This window comes from Polistes fuscatus, unplaced genomic scaffold (genome assembly GCF_010416935.1).
Source record: "Polistes fuscatus isolate 324 unplaced genomic scaffold, CU_Pfus_HIC Scaffold11, whole genome shotgun sequence".
NCBI lineage: Eukaryota > Metazoa > Arthropoda > Insecta > Hymenoptera > Vespidae > Polistes > Polistes fuscatus.
The window spans coordinates 1,792,648-1,813,481 of NW_025113009.1; the positions used below are offsets into that span (position 1 = coordinate 1,792,648).

Sequence of the window (20,834 nt, forward strand, 5' to 3'; positions counted from 1 at the left end):
AGAGAGAAAGAGAAGTTAACACGTTGCGATACGAATCGATCCGAACGTTGAAGTTACCGGAGAAAGAGAGAGAGAGAGAGAGAAAGAGTGAGAGAGAGAGTGAGAGAGAGAGAGAGAGAAAGATAGAGAAGAACGTATGTGTTTGTGAAGAGAAGAAGAAAGACACGATGTGTCTTCGTTCGTGACGCTGACGAAGAAGAAGAAATTTGCCAGTTATTCGTTCTTTTCCTTCTATTCCGTTCTCCACCATCGTCATCGTTCTCGTTGTGTCCTCGTAGTTATCCATCGAAGTCGTACTCTTCATCGTTTTAAACTCTCTTTCGAGTTTGGCCATGTATTTTTTTGTTATATTTCCCTGTTCCGTTTCCTTTTGATTTATTCCTACCATCGGAGAATTATCTTCCTTCCTACGTTTCGATTTATACGATTATAAGAGAAATAAAATTGAAACGAGTCTCGAATTAAAAGGCACAGGTAGATCGGTAATAAAAGAGAACGAAAAAAAAATAAAAAAAAAAGTTCTACGATAGAAAGAGAGAGAGGGAGAGAGAGAGAGAGAGAGAAGAGGAGAAGAAAAAGAGTGGAAGAGGAAAAAAGGAGAGAAAAAAAAAGATAGAGAAAGAGAGAAAAAGAATAAGAATAAATCTACATACGTTCGTGGGCGGTGAGTGATTGTGTGATCGTCGTTGGCCAGTTTCCATTGGAAGTCATGCGAGATACCAGCGATATGACGGAGGACGCCCTGTCAGAGGTATGCAATAATAGAAATTTATATTTTATCTAGAAATTGTTCTTCATTTTATGAACTTTTACTCGAACGTTATTAGAACATCGTCAGTATTTAAATCGAAAATCATAATTTAAAAGAAAAATGTATATACTTCCGTTTAAATGATCTCTATGCATTTGAATAATTTATATTCTATTATTATAATAACGACGTGTTTAAAGTCTTTCGAATAATAATATTTATTTCTCAAAGTCCTTCTACGTAGACGTTGATCAATTATATTCCTTCGACGATCGATCATTGGAATCGGTTAACCGTGGAAACATCAATGCCCGCAAAGGAAAGATCAAAATTATTCTTTGCTATACTTTTCTCTTCTTCGTTTTTTGATTTATTTCTCAGTTTTTATTCATTTACATTTTGTTTGTTTCGTTTTGAAATAAAATCGTGGAAATTGAAATGAAATTTAATGTCGATTCGTTATGTAACAGGATGTGGGGGTTGGTTTATGTGATTTTACACGATAAACGAGCGAATAGATTGAATCGTTAAATCTCGCGCGGTCTCATTTTGTTCTTTCTTTCCTTTTCTTTTCTTTTCTTTTCTTTTCTTACGAAAGAAAATCGAATTCTCATTTATTTCTCCATCCAAATCATTTTCCATTTCCTTTTCCTTTTTAACATTTATTTTTCTTCCATCAATTCGAACGGTTTCGCGTCTAATCGAAGTTCAATCGAATCGATGAACTTTGATTGAAAATTGCTCGAGGAGAGAAAGAAAAATATTAATCGACGAACAACGGGAATACAAATGTTCGTTTTTCTTAATCGATTATAAATCCGGACGAAGTTGAGGCTAATTATTTTCCAATTAATCATTCGTCCCGTTTTTTTTGCGCGCGCGCGTAACATTGCCAAGCCGATTACGTTTTTCCAATTTTCTTTCTTTTTACTTGGTAAAAAAAGATAAAAATAAAACAAACAATTTCGCGAAACAATGAAAAATTCTTTCGAAAATGTTTCTAACGAAAGTATCGTAGAAACAAACGTACAGAAACAATACCCATAACTCGTTCGACAATTAATCCCCATTTTTTTTGTTTATTTTGCAATTTGAAAACTCGAAAGAGCAGGTTTTTATAAACGAGTTCGATTTTCTTATCGCTTCGTCGAGAGATTGGATAATAAAAAAAAGAAAAAAAGAAAAAGAAAAAAAGAAAAAGAAAAAAAGGTCGATTTTAAAAGAATATCTCGTTAACAAATTTGTACGCTTCGCCGAGCAAACTGATTTTCTTCTCGTAGTTTTAAAAGTATCCGTGTTTTAAAATTCTTTTTTTTTTTTTTAATCGAGTCACGCGATAAATCGATTATCTCGAAGACTATATTGTATAGACGATAATTAAATAAATCGATTGAGATCGCGTTAACGATCGTTTATTCGATGCATGGAACTAAATATATGTAATGAAACTTTCTTAAAGTGTTACACAAAAAGGAAAGGAAAGGAAAGAAATAGAAAGAAAAACAGAAAGAGAGAGAGAGAAAGAGAGAGAAAATTTTATGATAATGAGATTTATATGAAAATATAACGAGAACGTTACATTAACGATCGAATGAACGATAAACTCTTTCGCGAATTGCGTTCGATACAATTTGAGAATTTTCTGGCGCGAAAGGTTTTTAATACCGGACGTACTTACGACGTTTAAAAAAAAAAAAAAAGAGAAAAAAAGAAGAACGGTGAGAAACTTCATTGCCCTTTCATTTCGGTGTTTTTTTAATGTATGCAATTTTACTTCGCGAAATCTTATTAAATAAACGCGTTTAAACGTCGATACCCAAGTTGTTCATTAAGTTATCGGCTTGCCTTTTTGTTTTTTACGAGCCCCCCACCAACCCCCCCACACCCTCCCGAAAGTTGTTAATGATTTTCGATAAATGTCCAACGTGTGGTTGGTTATTAGCAAGGTTTTGCATTTTTTTAAATGTTCGAATAAAACGAGTATATCCTATGTCTTTATGAAAATATATGGTTGAATTTAATTCAAGATTTTATTCAACAAATATTCAACTTTAGATACGAAAAGTATCATCCCCCCTGTCTCTCATATTTCTTTTTGTAATTTCATTAAAAAATCGTTACCAAAGTTTTTGGTGCAGTATCCGATAAATTGTCGTCGCGGCCATAAATATTCCCATAAAAAGAAAAAAAAAAGAAGGAGAGACAGCAAGGACTTGGCTCGAGTGCATCGATTTATTTCGGAATAAATACAAAGATTATTTTAACGCATTCCGGTATTTCGAATATTACAAAAAATGAGAAAAAGAGAGAAAGAAAAACAACAAATGATAAAAAATTGTACTTTTACCGATCCGTTCGTTCGAACTATTATTCAAATTGCAATAGACTTATATATGCATTTATAAATCTACATATTATATATTCATATATACATTTGTAAATGGATGTAAAAGTATTGTTAAAAAAGAATCTCTTTCATCTTGCGCTCAGCGCAAATAATATTGACTTACGAGGACTCGTGGCAAGACTATCGTCGTGTTTTCTCGAAGAGCCATATTCGTTTTCTTCTTTCGAACATGCAGTGCACCTGCTTGTAATCGATTTTAGTAAGCAGAATCGTATTTCTTCTTAGCGTCGTTCGAGATCGTTGAAAAAAGAAGAACAAGAAGAAGAAGAAGAAGAAGAAGAAAAATAAGAAGAATAAATAGATAGATAGATAGATAGATAAAAAGAAAGAAAGGAATGGAAAACAAATTTCAAATAATAGCTTGAAAATTGCTCATCTATTTTTAGTATTCTTTAAAAAATATTATTTTCTATTTTCTACTTCTTCTTACGTTTATTCATATTCCTACATCTTTCTTCATCTTTGTTTGTTACCGAAAGTAATAGAATTAATCTCGTTAAAAGGATAAAAGAACGTTGTTATATTCCCCGTTTCTTTTACGGTTCTCCGAATGAGCGTAGTCCGCTCGTTTCGATGATTTAAATCTCCATTAAAAAAGGGGGATGTTATAATACTTTGTCGACGGTGGGAATAATTACATTAACGGTGTCTCTTTCTCGTTGATGGTACGCGTGCCTCACCGTTATAGGAGGAAATAGCAAGCCTTTTAACCCCTTCCTCGTATTAACTCGAGTAATTGGGTGTAATTTCGCGATCGTTATTACCCATCGGTGTGTATCCTCCAATTCATATACACTTCTTTATGCAAACAACTATTATATTATTCGATAGCTCGTATTAAGCTGCTTATGATACTCTACGAATCGAATTATACAAATCTTACAATTGATTTCATCCCCCCCACCACTACCACCACCACCACACCCGTTTCTCGGTGTTATTATTTCCCATCGTTATGATAATATATTCGTTCAATTATAAAATTTATCCTACGTTCTTAGGTATATAAATCACGAAAACAAAATCTTATTCGAAGATCTAACAACAAACCACCACCACCAATCGAACTCGTCGATCGCGATCGCTAACCAGGAGGAAAATTTTCCGATTCTCGTAGAACAGGTTTGTTCGTTTGGGCGTCATGGCTCGTGACCTTGAGGAAATCTCGCGTTCTAGCGACGTTGTTGTTGTTTCAATGCATCGCCATCGAACTGCATTTCTACTTTCGAGTATCGTGGTTTAACAACCGTATTCGCAAACTTCCTTTTATTATTCTTCTTCTTCTTCTTCTATTTTCCCACAGTTAGAATTCGTAGGAATTTTTAGTGGGGAAAATTCATATCATTCGTTCTTTTTTCTCCCATTTTTTGGCTTCTTTTTTCTCGTTCCATTTATCCGTGCAAATAAACGAATTTAACAAAAGCGAAATATCGTTGTTCTGCACTTTACAAGACATCCGCTTGGCAACGGGTTAGCGAGATATCGACTTGATCTCTTGAGATGACTGCTCCGAAGTGGTCAAACGTGTCCCTTTTGCTACGTACACACAGCACTCTACTACTATAATCGCGTATACTTCGGAACATTCTCCGATCGGTGTCCTATTTATAGTACTCGTATCTTTCCCGATGGGTTTCAATGAAAAAACACATAGATACACTCTTAAACCGATCTATGAGTGTACATTGAAAAAGAAAAAAAGGAATACCCTATATCAATTACTTCTACTTCTATTTCTAACAATTGTTATCATTTTTTTCGTCCCAGCTTTAAATCCTAACGAATGGGAGACATTATCGATTATTAAATTAAAATTACCATATATATTATACATTACTTTTTTTTTTTTATGTATATTTACACATATAAGCTGTAAAAAGAATGAGAAAATAATGAGTGTTACTTAGAGATAAACCGTACATACGAGATATTGCATTAAAACAGATTTATATGTGTACACGTGTGTAATAAGTATGTAACAACTTACATGGTTAAATATGCTTGTCTTCGGCACGAATATTATTAACTTCAACTTTAATAAAATTCGTTTGTAAAAAATATAAAAGCAAAATGATCTTCGTGGAAAGAAAATTGAAAAAAAATAAGAAATTTGGTTTCACCGAAATATGTATATTAAAAAAAAAAAAAAAGAAGAAACATTTGTAAGATTTTGCAACGCGTGAAGAATAATCCTGTCTGAGAAACCAAAGAGAAAGTTTTGAAAAGTGTTAGAGGTAACTTTAACAACAACTATGTCATAAAATTTATAATTTTCCTATCTTCTTCTTCTTCTTCTATACACGGAAAGCTAAGAAAAAGTCATAGTAAAGTTTGCCGTAAAATAATTTAAACGGCCTTTCTATCTTTCTGTCTTTATTATATTATGGCAGCACGTCTCTTTGGTTTTCCATGTTTATCGTCATCCCGTGAGAGTGGGTCACTGTGTGTATAACTTTTGTACCAAAGTTTGTTCGTGAAAGACCCCACAACCACCAGCTTTTATCTATTGTCTTGAGGATAAATTTTCGAAATTTATACGAAGGGGACAATAGTCGTAGCTCGTTCACCACCGTAAACGTTTGGGAAAGTTAGTGGCAAAGAAAATCGATTCGAGAAAATATTCGGGTTTATTTTTCTTTTTCATCTTCTTGTGTTTTTTCTTCTTCTTCTTCTTCTTCTTCTTCATTTCTCTTTTTCCTATTTTCATTTTGAAAAGATCACTTTCTTTAAAAAGTTCATATTCAAATTCGTAATATTTCGAGCTTTAAAATAAATGTTTGTGGAAGAAATATTCTTAGAAAAGACAAATACTCGTTTTATTAAGGATTCTACTGTTTTATGGTCTTTCGTTCTTTTTCTATATTTTTCCAGGACACCATGATGGATTGCGGAGGGGATGGCGGAGCTCTCGAAGATTTCGTTGAATTGGCAACCAACATTGCTGATTCCTCGCGGACCATACGAGGTAATATAACAAATATAATCAAAATAATACTTCTTATATTTTTTCATTCGCGAGAGAGAGAGAGAGAGAGAGAGAAGATTGTCAGAGTAATTAACGAGATTTTTTTCTAACGAGTTTATTATCTCGTACCAAGTGAGATTTTATCTCGATCTTATGTAAAGGATAATGCGTTCAATTTGTTTTGCGTTTCAACTTTGTCGCATATCCGATCAATATTCAGAACCAGTCGACTTATTCGCGAGCTAAATTATTGCCTTCCCTTTTTTCTTTCTTTTCTTTTCATTTTTTTGTTTTGTTTATTTCTCTTCCTTCACTATTTATAGATTTAAGATTATACATTTAGTTTGACCAGTTGACTCATTTTTACCGTTCACGTTGCAAAAGATTTTTAAAAAGTATTCTTTCTTTTTATTTGAATTTTTTTGCAGAAATTAATTATCCTCGACTCGTTTATTCTCGTTAAAAATAAATAAACGTGAACGGAGTGTTAGTTGCAATAAAAAGAAAAATCTATTGGATATACATACCCGGAAAAGTAGTATTCGTTTGCCTCGGCGAATTAAATTGAAAATTACACTGTTATAATAAAAAACATAATTTAATTTTTTAACTTAAAATTCACTGTTATAATTACCGAGGTATCACGTATACGTGAACGAGACGAAAAGTTTAAAGTTTAACTTGTGGAAAGAATTTTATTGAAAAAAAATTCAAAGTTTTTTTGTTTTATTTATCAAGGATACCTTTCCACAGAGCAGTATAAAATTAAAATATATTTTTCTTTTAACGCGCGCGACGAAAGATTGAAAAGAAATGACGAGAAAACGTAGCATTAGCGGCGTGGTTCGATTGAAATCGAACAGGAGCACCAATCGAGAGATCATCGCGATTATGGTTTTTTTCCCTGGAGCTATACTTCTCCGGTTTTATCACAGTTACTCGTCTCGATCGTTCGGTTATTAGGGATCGATCAGTTTTCATTGGGCGACCCAGTTTGTGTACGCTTTGTCTGACCAACCCGAATTTTGCTCTCGTCTGTAATCATCACGTAATTGCACTCTTTTCTTTTCTTTTCTTTCTCTGTCATTTCGGGCCAACCTTATTTTTTTTTCCTTTCTACTTGCATATACGGGTCTGATACGATACGATACGATACGATAAATTTGATGATCACGCAATTGCGATTGAACGAACGACGCCGACAATTTGTGACGTGAATTTTTCGGACCAACGCGCAATATTTTCCCCCCTCCCCATTTAACTCGAACAACTGTTTATTAAAAATGCCAAAACTTTCATCCGTCCGTTACGAATAAATTCGATCGAAATTTGTATCTTTAATTCCATATAATTTCGTCGTTACCCTCGCGAGTACGAATTTATACTTATACGTTGATAAAAAATAAAGGAAATATTTTTACGAAACAATTGGATTCGCGTGGAGAAAAAAAACACATGATCTTTTTGTCGATTTCAATGTCATGGGAAGAGAAAAGTAAAAATATTTGATGTTACCCTAAACGAAAGTTTACCTGACGTTTCTGTAGAAAATAAAAGAAAATAAAAGAAATCTTGAGAAATGATATTTCAGGGTTATTTCCTAAAATGGTTTTAAGGGTAGAGGTCATTTTATTTTTCCCCCTTTCATTGTAGTCGAGAAAATTTCAAAGAATTTACTTTTTCTTCCTTTTCTCTCCTTTCTTCTTTTATTTTTAGTTTTCTTTCTCCCATTCCTTCTCCAATTGTACCTTTTATCCTTTTATTTGTTATTCTTGTATACACCTATATATATACACATACACACACACACACACACTAACACACACTTGCATACACATAAATACGACTACATACATTTTCACAGAGATCGCACGACACGATTGAATAAATTACAACTTTACGACAAGTATAGTAACACTGTTTTATGGTCAAATGTAACGTAGCTGGAACGTTTCAAGGATAGATAAAATGAGAAAGATTGAGATTACATTAATTTAAACCGCTTGCGATCCAATTACGAATCAACCGACAAGCAACTCAATCAAATCTTTTTTGATTTTATGAGTTTCTTTCTATGCATGCTAGACGGTAATTAGACTCTTGCAGATTCGTTTTAAAACAACAAAAACAACAACAACAACAACCATAAAACAAAATTATTCTCTTAACATTAATCATAAAATAGGGTTGGTTTGTCCGTGTATTTACGTAACGAGGAAAATGATAGAAATTAACGACGACAAGTTAGAAACGAAAGTAGAATTCTCGTTCAAATAAGCCGACCTCTTTCTGAAATATTAACTTTGTATGCTAATGGCGATTCAAAGTTATCGTTGAAGCCAATGCTGAAGGTGCTTTTACTCGTGTTCTTTCCTTCCTTCCTCCCCCCACCTATCCCCCTCCCAACCCGTCCTCTTACTCTCTTTTTCTTACCGTTGCTTTATACGGTAGCCAGGAAATGGTTTTGATAGTTGTTGTTGCTGTTGCTGTTGTTGCATCGGAACAAACTTATTTATGTGTTTCGCTAACACGAATCGCAACGTTTCTTTTCGAATTTCTTCCTCCTCGTCCAGAATCTTGTTTCGTTCGTTCGTTCGTTTAGGACGTCGAATAAACTAACTTTCAAAACGTTATTTCTTATTTCTTATTCACGTCCCGTTGCATTATTCATTCGAGACGAAAAATCGAATTACGCGTTCGTTCGATACAACGCATCATCCCTTACTCGTCTGTGATTTTGAATTTTCGAATTAACTCTTATATCCAATCCCGATCGAGTATGCGTTTTTTAATACTTCATTTGACATAGCTATTTTTAACACTTTTCGTCTCCTTTTTATATTTTTTGTATTACTGCAAAAAAGAAAGGAAAAAATTTATCACAAAAAACGAAACAAAATTGATGCCCCAATGGAAAGAATAAAAAAAAATAGGATCATTTGTTTTTTTTTTCCTTTTCCTTGTCCTCCCTTTAAATCTAATTTACTCAACTTAAACGCAATCCGGTCTGCTCGTTTCTTTGCGAATGTTATAGAAGAAAAAAAAAACGGGAAGGACATTTAAATCCCGATATCCCTGTGGGAACGTCCGGCAGGACGAGTCGAATTGGCGCCTTTTGAACGTTTCATTCATCGAGGGGGGGGGGGTAAAAAAAAGAAGGATGGAAAGAGTGGTAGGAGTAGGGCAGGTGGGGTGGTGGGGGGAGGGCACAGGGTGTGAGAGAGAGAGAGAAAAAAAACAATGAACTCGTTTCTGTGTGGCTGGTCCAGACAATCCTGATGGAAAAGAAAGAGAGATGAAAAAGAATGAAGAGAAACAGAAAAAGAGAGAGAGAGAGAGATGGAAACGGATTTGATGATCGTAACGAACTCCTCTCCTTAAATAGGATAAACAAATTAAATAAACAATATTCAAATATAAAAAATAAAAATATAAAAATAAAAATATCAAAATATAAATAAAGAATTAAACGATCTCTCTAAAATATAAAATAAATAATTATTTGATTTCTAACGCGTGTAAAAAAAGGAAAATTTCTTTCGCGTATCTACTATTTGCCGTTTATAAAAAGGTGCCCGCAATTTGTTCTTTTTTTTTTCTTCTTTTAAGTAGTTCAACTCGATACGACCGGTAAGTTCTTTTTTGAAAAAAAAAAAAGAAAAGATCACCATAAGTACTTCGTTCCCATGTTATTTGAAAGGAGTATGTTGTAGACGACGACTTCGTTAGGTTCGTCTTGTGTCTGAGAAGAGTCAGGTTCAAATAACTCGATCAACTTCCACCCCCCATGGACGATCAAGGTCCCCCTTTTCTGTTCCCAGGAACCGGGCTCAATCCCCGAACTTTACCCTCATTTGTCGACCCTTTACACTCTCACGATGGTGTGCGAACAAAGTACCTCGTGTATTACGTACACCAATTTCGTAGTGTGAGAATATGTGTGTAATTGTGTGTGTGTGTGTGTGTGAGAATAAGAAAGAAAGAGTAAGAGAGAGATAGAGGGGGGGGGCAGACTCGTGCGAAATCCGATGGATTTCTTAGGACGAACGGCGGGGTGGATCGCGACAGGTAGTTCCCATGGAACGTTTGTGGAGCAGAATTCCCACAGGATCTTGAAACCGGGTCTTCTCCGTCCTAAATTTCGTCATTATTCTTTCGGAACGATATTTTTGTTCCCTTTTTGCTTGTCTCGATCTACTTAATCTAAATATTAGGTTTGACAATTGATTCGATTCTTTTTTTTTTCTTAACAAATTTTAATATTCATTCATACGTTCGTTGTTATTCGAAAATGATTTTTATCATTTTCTGTAACACATCAATCCATTCTTCGAGCGATTGATTTTAAATTACTTTCGATGAAAGAAAAATGACAATAAATTTAACGTAATCAAAAGTTTCAAAATAAATTTCTATCAAAATACAATTCATCATGCAATTTAATAATAATAATAATAATTATTTATAACACAATAAAAGTACGTAATAAAAAGACACCGAATATTCATTGCTAAATCTAATAAATAATTCAAAGAAAATTTGAAATCGATCGACGTATATTAAACAATTATTGTATTAAATCATTAAGAATGTAACATTACGTATCAATTCGTAATCGGATATTTCATATTTAATGACCTAATGATGTAATAAATCGTTTCAATGAATGATTTATCATTTCCATTTGTTTGTTCTGATAACGTAGATGCTGCCGAGAGGTTACTGACGTTATTGGGAGTGGACGACGACAACGAGGATCTTTTATCCTCTTCCGAAGACGAGGGTGTCGAAGTGGACGTGGAAGATGAAGAGGACGAGGATCGGCCAGAAAACACAAGGTTACTTCATCAATTGGCTGCCTCGTTGGCGCAAGAATTGAAATATTCACAACAGAAACACGATCCAGGACCTACGAGGATATTAGCTCAAGGACGAGGAGGAGGAGGAGGAGGAGGAGGAGTTGGGGGAGGAGAAGGAGCTTTCGATGATAGGGATCAAACAATGGAAATAGTGCAAGATACTAGTTTCCTCGGACCAAGCCGTTTTCGAAATCAGATTGACCTAAATACGTCTAACAGTGAATTTATTGGTGAAGAAGGCCCTTTTACTGCTCAGGAACAATTCGTTCCTACTAGAAGATATTCTTTAGGTTATTCTTTTCAAGGCCATTCGAATGAGCTCAATGTATTCGAATCTAAGGAGAGTTTGAAGAGTTCTAATCGTCATCATCATCGTCACCATCGCCATCATCGCCATCATCATCATCATCATCATCGTCGATCGATAATTAACGAAGATGATGAAGAAGAGGAAGAAGAAGAAGATGGAGATGAAGATGATGGAGATGACGAGGAAGAGGAAGACGAAGAAGAAGAAGAAGAGGAAGTGGTAAAGAAGAAGAGATCGATGATCCTTCATCGAGATCACGTTCCTGGATCATGGGGTTCCGGATGGGACGCCTGTGCTACGGAAGCTCTGAGATATCTCGTGGAAGACGAAGGACTACCGGCTCATCACCCGACCGTCCTGGCGATGAAAAATCATCTGGAGGTTCAGAGAGGACGGGTATTCGCGCAGTACACCGCATAAACGAGTTTAACGAGTTGCGAGGAATCCTCGTGTCCCGATTCACATTTACTGTACGGGCTGCAGCCATATTGTGATAATCGTGCGCGAATCCGTGATCGATGATAGATGCCGACGATAATGCGCGAGAGGAGGATTCGTTTTTTTTGTAATTTTATTTTTATTTTATTTATTTTTTTTTTTTTTTCAAACCGATTCCTTCTTTCTTCCCTTGACTTCCTCGTAACGAACATCGCGTTCGTATTATCGTCGCTGCTGCATTTCGTATCGTACATGCATGCAGTTAGTTTTTCATCGTCAACAACTCAAAATGGAATACGCTTATATCGGCCCTGTCGGATAGATGGATGGATGGATGGATGGAATCAACGCGGACAGGAGCTGCTAAATACGCTTTTGATAAAAGGAAGGTTAGAGGATGAGTTTTTTTGTCTGTTTTTTTTTCTTTTTTTTTTTTTCTTAATCGTTCGGCGTATTTAATTATCAAGGGAATATCATTATTTGCGTTTTGTCGCGTTGCGGTTTCTTCTTCAGATAATTTGAGAAGAAGAAACGTTAAAGTTATATTATGGATTTGTTTTTTTTTGTATCTACTTGTCTCTCTTTTTTTTTTTTCGTTTTGTTTTCTCTTTTCTCGCTGGGTTCCTTTTTGTTATCTTCTACAATTTGGTTGTTTTTTTTTTATTTTTTTTTTTTTTTTTTCAATTAGTATCATAATTGATTAATGATGCGTTGTTAAACTAGCGAAAGGACAATCAATTATGGATTGAATTATTTACAACAAATATATTGATTCTTCATCGATGATTGTATATTATCTTCGTTATTCTCATTTATCGTTTTCATTTTGCGAATGCGTTATAGTATTGGTTTAACTTTCTAACGAACGTCAATACGAATGTCAATATAATCGATCCTGTAGAGTTTGGAGGATTCTATAAGTGACAAAGTTAGAATGCTGATATCAGATGAGAGACGTGAGTTAACTCATCGTAAAGTTCTATGATGAAACTTTCGTACTCCGATAAACTAAGCGAATCAAAGGGGTGACATTAGTCGTGGTGAATCGTAGATAAACGTCCGCTAGATTGGAATTAATTAAACATAGAACAAATTATTAGGATTACCTATAGTCAAATGAAAACTTTTACACACGAATATTACACGTAACCGAATACAGAAACACACACAAACGAACACACACACAGACCCTTTTACACGTACACCTATAAACCGATACTAGAAATTAGATTAATTAAATCATCAAATGAAAAAGAACGATGAACGTTAATATCAATATCGTACGATTAGATTTAATCATTTTCGTTTTCAGATAATTATCTCTTACTTTCTCTATTTTATTCAATTATTTATTCGCGGATGTGAATGAGCTCGAGGAAAAATAAAATATAGTTTTGTTATTGTAGAATATATATTATTACGTACGTGTCGATTTGAATTTTGCGTTATCATCGATTAACTTACAAGTAATCGTATGAGTTTAATTTGTAACGACGAACGGAAGGAAAATCATCATAGATAGCGTGTTAATTATTTCTATTAATAATAATCACTTATCGATGAAATTATTAATTAGAAACAATAACATACAAATGACGAACCATCGTTCCTCGTATACGACGAATCGAATCCCCGTTATTAGAAAAAAACAAAAAACAAAAAACAAAAAAAAATAAAAATCAAATCAGAGATCGATTCGGTGAAATGAAATCAATGAAAAGAATTTGCAGATATCATTGCGAATGATTTAGGATCGACGCTTACAAGCCTTTCTCTTCGATCGTTTATCATTCGCTCCGGTGAAACAAAAAAGAAAAAAAAAAGCAAAACAAACAAATTCGAATTCTTTTTCTACCCTACGATCAATCACGTAAATCACGTGGAGACAAAAAACCGTATGAAAGTTTTTACGAGATGGATCATAGAGGGGAGGGGGCTTGATCGTAAAATCGGCATATCTGTACATATGTATGATATATCGTTTTAACTTATACACGACTATTGTTACTTTTACAATAAATCATTGTAGATAAACATTGACCACTAAAAATAAACGAGAGCTAAGTTAATTCCATTATTCGTTCATTTATTTCCTTTTTTGGGGTCAGATTTTGGTGTGGTCTTCGTGAACTGCATCCCACCCCCGTTCGATCAAAATATAACACAAATAATTTAAATAAACAATTTAAGAAAAAATAAATTATACCAAAATTTTCTTCCTAGGATAGATAAAAGTTGAAATCGTTTTTCACACAGCAGAACGTTATTAGATTTTAATGAAATATCAAACATCAGAATATCTAATCGTAAAGTGCACCGTCGAATCAAAGAACAAAACAAACATCGGAATATCTAATCGTAAAGTCCATCGTCTAAGCAAAGAACAAAATTACTTCTACGTATGTTTCCTATAATTTTTCCTATTGAAAAAACAAAAAGAAAAATAATTCAAAGAAATGTTTGACGATAAAACCTGGCTCTGATGAATCATGACAACTAATCCCAAATTGAGGTACCCGAACGGTGTTCTGTTCAAGGTTGCGTCAAAGTTGTCCAAGATTCACAAGATTAATGGTCAACCATTGATCTTTCTTTCCATCGTTTAAAAGTTAATCTCGAAAGAAAATAAATATACGAATTAACAATCGACAAGATGTTTCCAGATAATCGAAATATATTTCCAAGGATTTCAAGGTGGATCGATACGGTGTAAATAGTCGTAGAATAAAAAGAGAAAAACGAAGAGGAGGATGAGGAGGAGGATGAGGAGGAGGAGGGGGAGGAAGGTGGAAAGGTTGAATCGGGCACGCGATCAATTTGAAAAAGGATCCCCCTTAGCAACCTCTATCAGCGAGAACGCCTGGAGGGATCCCTCTACGCCAATGGGGCATCTGGTGTTGCCTCGTAGCAGCACATGCCATGCATCTGCTCCACCATCAAGGTACTTTTGTTGTCTTCAACGTTCGTACGGCGAAAATAAGCCGGAGGCAAACGTGGCCACCGTTACCAAGTGAAACCTACGAGATGTTCAGCTAAATCTCCTAGCATCGCAACCCTCCCTCCCTCCTACCTACCCCCTAAAAGATAGCTCGTTTAAAAACCTTCGTTGATCTTCGTCGATTGTCGACCCCCCCTTCCCATCACCCCTCGGGCCCCTCCTTTTTTATACCAACTTCTTGTAAATTTCTGAAAAAAGTAGGGTGAGGGGCGGGCGAGAAGATGATACAAAAAGTGTATTTTTACCAAAAATTCCCGATCGATCAAATTGAAGTTTTCAGTTAAGGAGGATAGGAGCCTACTCCCAGCGAGTGAGGAGCCAGATCGTGGGACATCCTGTCAGTTGGTGGATCAACGAGAACGTTTTTTTCTAGCCAGCAACGTTCCCGAAGGTCTCTTTTTTTTTTGTTTTTTAATACACCGAGCTGCTCAACCAAGTTTCAGAAGAGTAAGAGAAGGGCCAAGGGAAGTGGACGGGTGGTTGACCGATGCAGAAGGGGAGCGAACAGCTGTCCTGGTCGAATCGTCAGGTGGTAAACCGCCGACGCTTCGTCAGCTGCGGGGGTGATAATACGAAAAAAGGGTTGAGAGGATTCGCTCAGACTTACTTTTCTCCCTCATTTGTATTGTTCGATAACAAAATACCACGGGCCATTAATTCGATCGGCAAATCAATTTTATTTTTCGTTGAAATTTTTCCTTTCGAACAATTCGATCTATTTTCTTATTGATTTTAATTTTTCCAATTAAAATATTTTTATACGGACGAATATACCTTTTAAATTCGTACAATCGTATACGATTTAACATATAAAAAGAATCAAGTGACTTGTTGTAACCGTCAATAGGCACGAGTCTCGGTAGAAAGAAGCAAAGGTGTTCTTTCGGCACGAGCTTTTTTATTTTTTTAATCTAACCATAAGTAAGATCCGTTCCTTCTCATTCTTCCGGACAGCTGTTGATGTTTTTCAAAAATAAAAGGAACCTTCTTTACCATTATTCTTCCTTTTCTTTCATTATTTTCTTTCAAAGGTGTGGTGCACCACACCACCTTTTACCTTACTTCAAAACTGACAGACTCCGTTGATCATTTAATTTTCTTTGTTTTTCTCAACCTTGCTGATCATTCTTTTATTTCTTGTTAGACGTATCGTCATTTTTAATATCCAAATATTTATTCATTTACTTTTTTTTAATTTATTTATTATATTCCCGTCTTAAAAAAGAAAATTATGAGATTCTTCTTTCCTGTAAGCTTCTTTTTCGGCTCTCTTTTTCGGCTCTCTTTTTCTAACTCTTTCGTACGCTTGCTTACTTGCTTGTTTTACTTTTCTTTTATTTTGATAGATTTTCGTAGATTTTTGGCAAACGAACGAGAAAGAAGAAGGTGGGGCTGATCTCAAACGTACGGTTAGTAGAGAATCCTGGCAGATGTATACTTCCGGCAGCTGTAAGAGAAGCACGTTGTCGTGTGTGTCTTTATGGTGCACGCGCCCTCTCCCATATAACAGCAGTACACCGCGATTGGACATTAAAAATGGGCACAGCTGACGAATTCTCTAAGGTAGACGAAAATTAACTTCTCCATTTTTCTCTTCGTTCTCTCTTTTTTTCTTTTTTTTTATTTACCTCCTTTTTATCTTTTTTTTTTCTATCGCGTTTTATTCTCGACCTATTGTTTCTTCATTATCATACAAACGAATTAATTATTAATAATTAAAACGGGAATTATTAAAAAAAAAAGAAATTGATTCCTCGAACGGATATCGTAAAATGGTGTTTTTTAGTCTTTTTTTTTTTTTTCTTTTCTTTTTCTATCATAAACGATGCGAGACACTCGTATTTGCTGCATTGTTTTTTTTTCTTTTGTTTTGTTTTGTTTTATTTCGGTTAACAAAATAATAATTTACAGCTTCCTTAAGCCGTTTTCTTTTCTTTTGTTTTTTAATTTTTCATATTTAATATCTCGTGTCTTTTCGTAGCGCACGAAAGACATGCTGTAGCCAGCTGTCGGATACATGACGTTTCTTGCTCGACTACTTGCAGCTTGTGTTTCTCTTTCTTCTTTCTTACAACGTTATAACGATTGCTCTATAAAAAAAAAAAAAAGAAAAGAAAAAATTAAGAAGAAACACTCTACGTAGAAAACGTATAATTTACTATCTTGTCTCCCGATCTTTTTCATTCTTTTTTCTTTCTTTCGTCCGTTCGGTTCCATTCGTAGTAGTTTATAAACGACGACGTTTAACGACGAATTATGACGATAGCGTTATCCATTTCTTTATCTTCTTTTTTCACTTACTTTCTTATTCTTATTACATTTGAAATTAATATTTAACGATCTCGATCATCGAATACAGGTTTTTCCTTCTCCCCCCCCCATCATCACCCTACGATCTCGTCTTTTAATAATAATAAACTTATCATCGCGTGTGTGTAACATTGATCGAGACTGTTCTATCAATGTATCCAATATTTCATTTATTTTTAGTCGTGAAGAAAAAAAAAAAAGAAAAAAAAGATAAGAAACATGTTAGCGTCCTCGAGGAGACTACTACTACTGGCGTCCAGTTTTATCAAATCCGAGACTACGTTTATCGCACATCTGCATCTATACGTATAGTCTACGAGTATAAATATTCCTCGGGACGTGGCAATTCAACCAATTTACTCGATTCCCTGAACGTCCACGTACAATGGACCGTCATCAGCCCCCATATCATTGACAATTACTCTTCACGAGACACCTCTTCTTCATTGGCATCTTCTAATACCCTTTTAAATAACGTTCAATCATATTTCTACACGATATTTTCTTTATAATAATAGGATACCCTTATGACGTCTAATATCGTGAAATAAAATTTTTCCATAGTAAGTTTGTGTTTCATTTTTAAAACCTCAATTCCCTTCTTTTGTTGTTGTATTTGTTTTGTTTGTTTGTTTAATTTATCACAGATTCTTATATAGAATTTAAATGTTTGTAGGAACTCTGATCTACAACAGTTTACTTTATTATGCTAATATAAGTAAAAATAAAAATAATCTTTGTTTGCCATGATAAAATCAAGATACGTATTTTAAACATCGCGGGTCTAAGGTCCGAAGATTAAGAAATGTTTATTTCACTAGATTTATAAGATTGTGTAAATACAAAATTGGTATTCAGCGTTTGGAAAAAAACAACCAAAAAAAACTCTATGACTTAAGGCGAGATACAATAGGATTGGTGATTTCAGGTATACTAGGAACATTTGACAAAAATAAACTAACAAAATTTTATGGGAAAGCCTTAAAATTTGAAAACTAGATATAATAAAAGACCTAAGGCATTAGGAATGCTACGACAAAGTGATTCATTCTGTTCTACGATTTTCTATCGAACGGAAGTACGCGAACATTTCTTTTCTATACAAAATATATATTCTTCGTTAATATCAAAATTCGTATTTCTATTTTCCATGCTAAATTTGCGAGTTTGCGTTTAACATAAATTCAATTTAAGTTTTTAATTCGTGCAGAATTTGATACGAGTATAAAACCCCTCCCTTTTTGTATTACACGTGCGTCGCGAACAATAGCTTTTGTTCTTTACTTAATATACAATTGTTAAGGAATATAAAAAGTAATTAAAATTCGTTAAATTCATATTTCATTATAACGCGTGTAAAAGAAATAAGAATATAAATAGGATCAAAAATCAGTGGCACGCGAGCGGTTAGTAGCTAACGGGTTGCAACTAACCGGAAGCCGGAAGTGGTGTTGTTGGTGACGAGGGGGGTGAAAAGGAAAGAGTTGGAGGACTTTGCCTCTCTCCTCCCACTCCCCCGAGTGCGTCGTGTGTTGTCTCTCTCCAAAAGTTTTCCCCTTCTCTTTCTCTTCCATGTGACTAACATATGTGGGTTCCTTCTTCGGTTAGAACAAAGTTCATATGAGAAGGTAGAGGGGGCAGGGCGAAGGGCAGAGCAGAGAAGAGAAGAGAAGAGTAGAGAAGGAAAGGGAAAGGGAAAGAGCGTTGTATGCGTATGTGTGCATGCTAGTGTATTTATACGCGTGTGTGTGCATTATTCGTGCATTGTGTGTCTGTGAGAGTGAGAAAAGCACCCCTCGTGCGAGCGATGCCAAGCCAGCTGATGTTTTCTACCGGCGCTGCCCTTGTTCAGTTACTCTTGGACCGTGCGTCCAAGATAAAGCTCGAGCTACGACGAATTTACCCGAGTTTCTTCGGCGCACGTAAACGGGACGTCCTTGACCTTTGCGAACGAGGTCAATTTACCTAGAGGAAACTTTGAGCTATCAAGGTAAGACATATCCGATAATTTAACACATCTTCCTTCATCTTCGTTTTTATTGGAAAAACGATCGCTTTGTTATTTTCTTCTTATATTTGACTTATTCAATTATCGATGAAGTTGCGTCATCCATTTTTCTCGATTAACGAGAGAGCTATTTGATTTTTTTTTTTTTATATTAAAATAGTATTCGCAATTATATAGGAATGTGGGATGAAGAGAGGGTGCAACAACGAAATACATTCGATCGGAATGTATTTTTTCTCCATTTCTTTCGTTTTCTTTATTCTCCCTTTGTACCTTTCTTCTTTTGTTATCTTTTATTCTCGTCAATGTTGAATCTCTCTTTCTCTGGTTCGTGAAGAAATTCTTAAATCTATCGAATCCTTCTTTCGTTCCATTTTTCAGGTAATATGTTCGATTGCAAATAAATATTTTTTCATGGAATTTCATTCTTAGAAATTTCCAGCACGATAATATCGATTTTTGTTAACTTAAAATTCAATTTCATTGGAAACTTTCAATATTCTGTGATCCTCTTTTGTCATTTTTATAATTCCATTAACCATTGTTACATCTTACTTTGATTTTCATTCGTCGTTGGACGTCTTTTGTTCGGTTTAAAGCTACGCTTACATTTGAGAAACTCTATTAGAAAGTAACTAATTGTAAGTGCATTGAAACAAAAATAAATCAAACTGGTAGTTACATCATCATTCTCTGAAGTTAGGAGAATTTATATAATTCCAAGTATACGCTTCTATAATAATCGTATTTTCATTGTTTTATCCAATTCAGTTTGAATGTTTTCCTTTTCTTTTCTGTCTTCAAAGCAAACAGGAAGGAAGGTTTTCTAATTGAGTAAAGAAAGAAATTCGATTGTGAAAGAAGAGATAAAGTGAAAACTTACACAAAGTGTGTGTTTGTCTCTTACATTTAGAAATATACTATTATTTATCGATTAAAAATTAATTATAATCCGGCTGCTTAATGTCGTTTCCACCTTATCAAAACGTGAAGAAACCGGTAAGTTTTCTTTCTTTCTTTCTCTCCTTCTTTCTCTTTATTTCACTCTCTCGTTTCATCTCTCCATCAGTAAAGCAGAAACAGAAAGAGGTTTTCCATTGGGACATCGTAGTTAAGGCGTCGTTTTACCAACGAACAACCAACCCTCCCTCTCTCATTGATCGTTGAACTCTGGTTATACGTTTAGTCGCATTGGCTCGTTTTCTCCCTTCCATTTTATTTCCCTTTTCTCTCTTTTTCTCATTCTATCTCTTTCTCTCTTTAGCTCTCTCTCTCTCTGTTTCTCTCATTTATTCGCACGGGGGTGACGTGAATCTGGTAATCCGAGGGGGATTGAGAATCCTTAGTAACAGTGTAATGCTCTTCGAGTATTGATTTCAGACAAGGAGAGAGTTTTAGGCTTGCATTACACGTCCTGCAAACATCAGTTATCCCTATTTCAACACGATGACATAACTTTCCTATCATTTTAATCGATCTTCAACCATTTCTATTATTTCTCAACGTATAACTAACCCAATTTCAAGATAAAAAGAAAAGATTGTTAAAAGATATTTATTTATTTTTTGATTTTTATTTTTTGTTTTCTTTTAGATGATCCCGGATTTAGATAATCCACAGTTTATTTCTATGACAATGACAAGAGACAAGGAGTCAAGACAATGGGATAACACTTTGTCTAAAAGTTCTCTTCAAGATCATCGATCTCCTATGGCGTGGTCCAGATTGGAATGGCTTTTATCAGCGTTCAAGGCTAACGGGCAAAAGTGCAACATGCAGACCATTATA

General features: G+C 34.8%; 1 protein-coding gene and 1 long non-coding RNA gene across 2 annotated transcripts; both read left to right on the forward strand.

The window, feature by feature from the left end:
* The first annotated feature begins 569 nt into the window (after positions 1-569).
* LOC122526452 (sarcoplasmic reticulum histidine-rich calcium-binding protein-like) lies at positions 570-11,976 on the forward strand. Its single transcript, XM_043649856.1, has 3 exons — positions 570-751; positions 6,030-6,123; positions 10,829-11,976. The coding sequence occupies exons 1-3, from the start codon at positions 710-712 to the stop codon at positions 11,710-11,712; spliced, it is 1,020 nt and encodes a 339-aa protein (XP_043505791.1). The 5' UTR covers positions 570-709; the 3' UTR covers positions 11,713-11,976.
* Positions 11,977-18,712: 6,736 nt separating this feature from the next.
* On the forward strand, positions 18,713-20,724 carry LOC122526454. Its single transcript, XR_006306063.1, has 2 exons — positions 18,713-19,028; positions 20,640-20,724. It is a non-coding gene; the product is annotated as an uncharacterized LOC122526454 (long non-coding RNA).
* Positions 20,725-20,834: the final 110 nt, after the last annotated feature.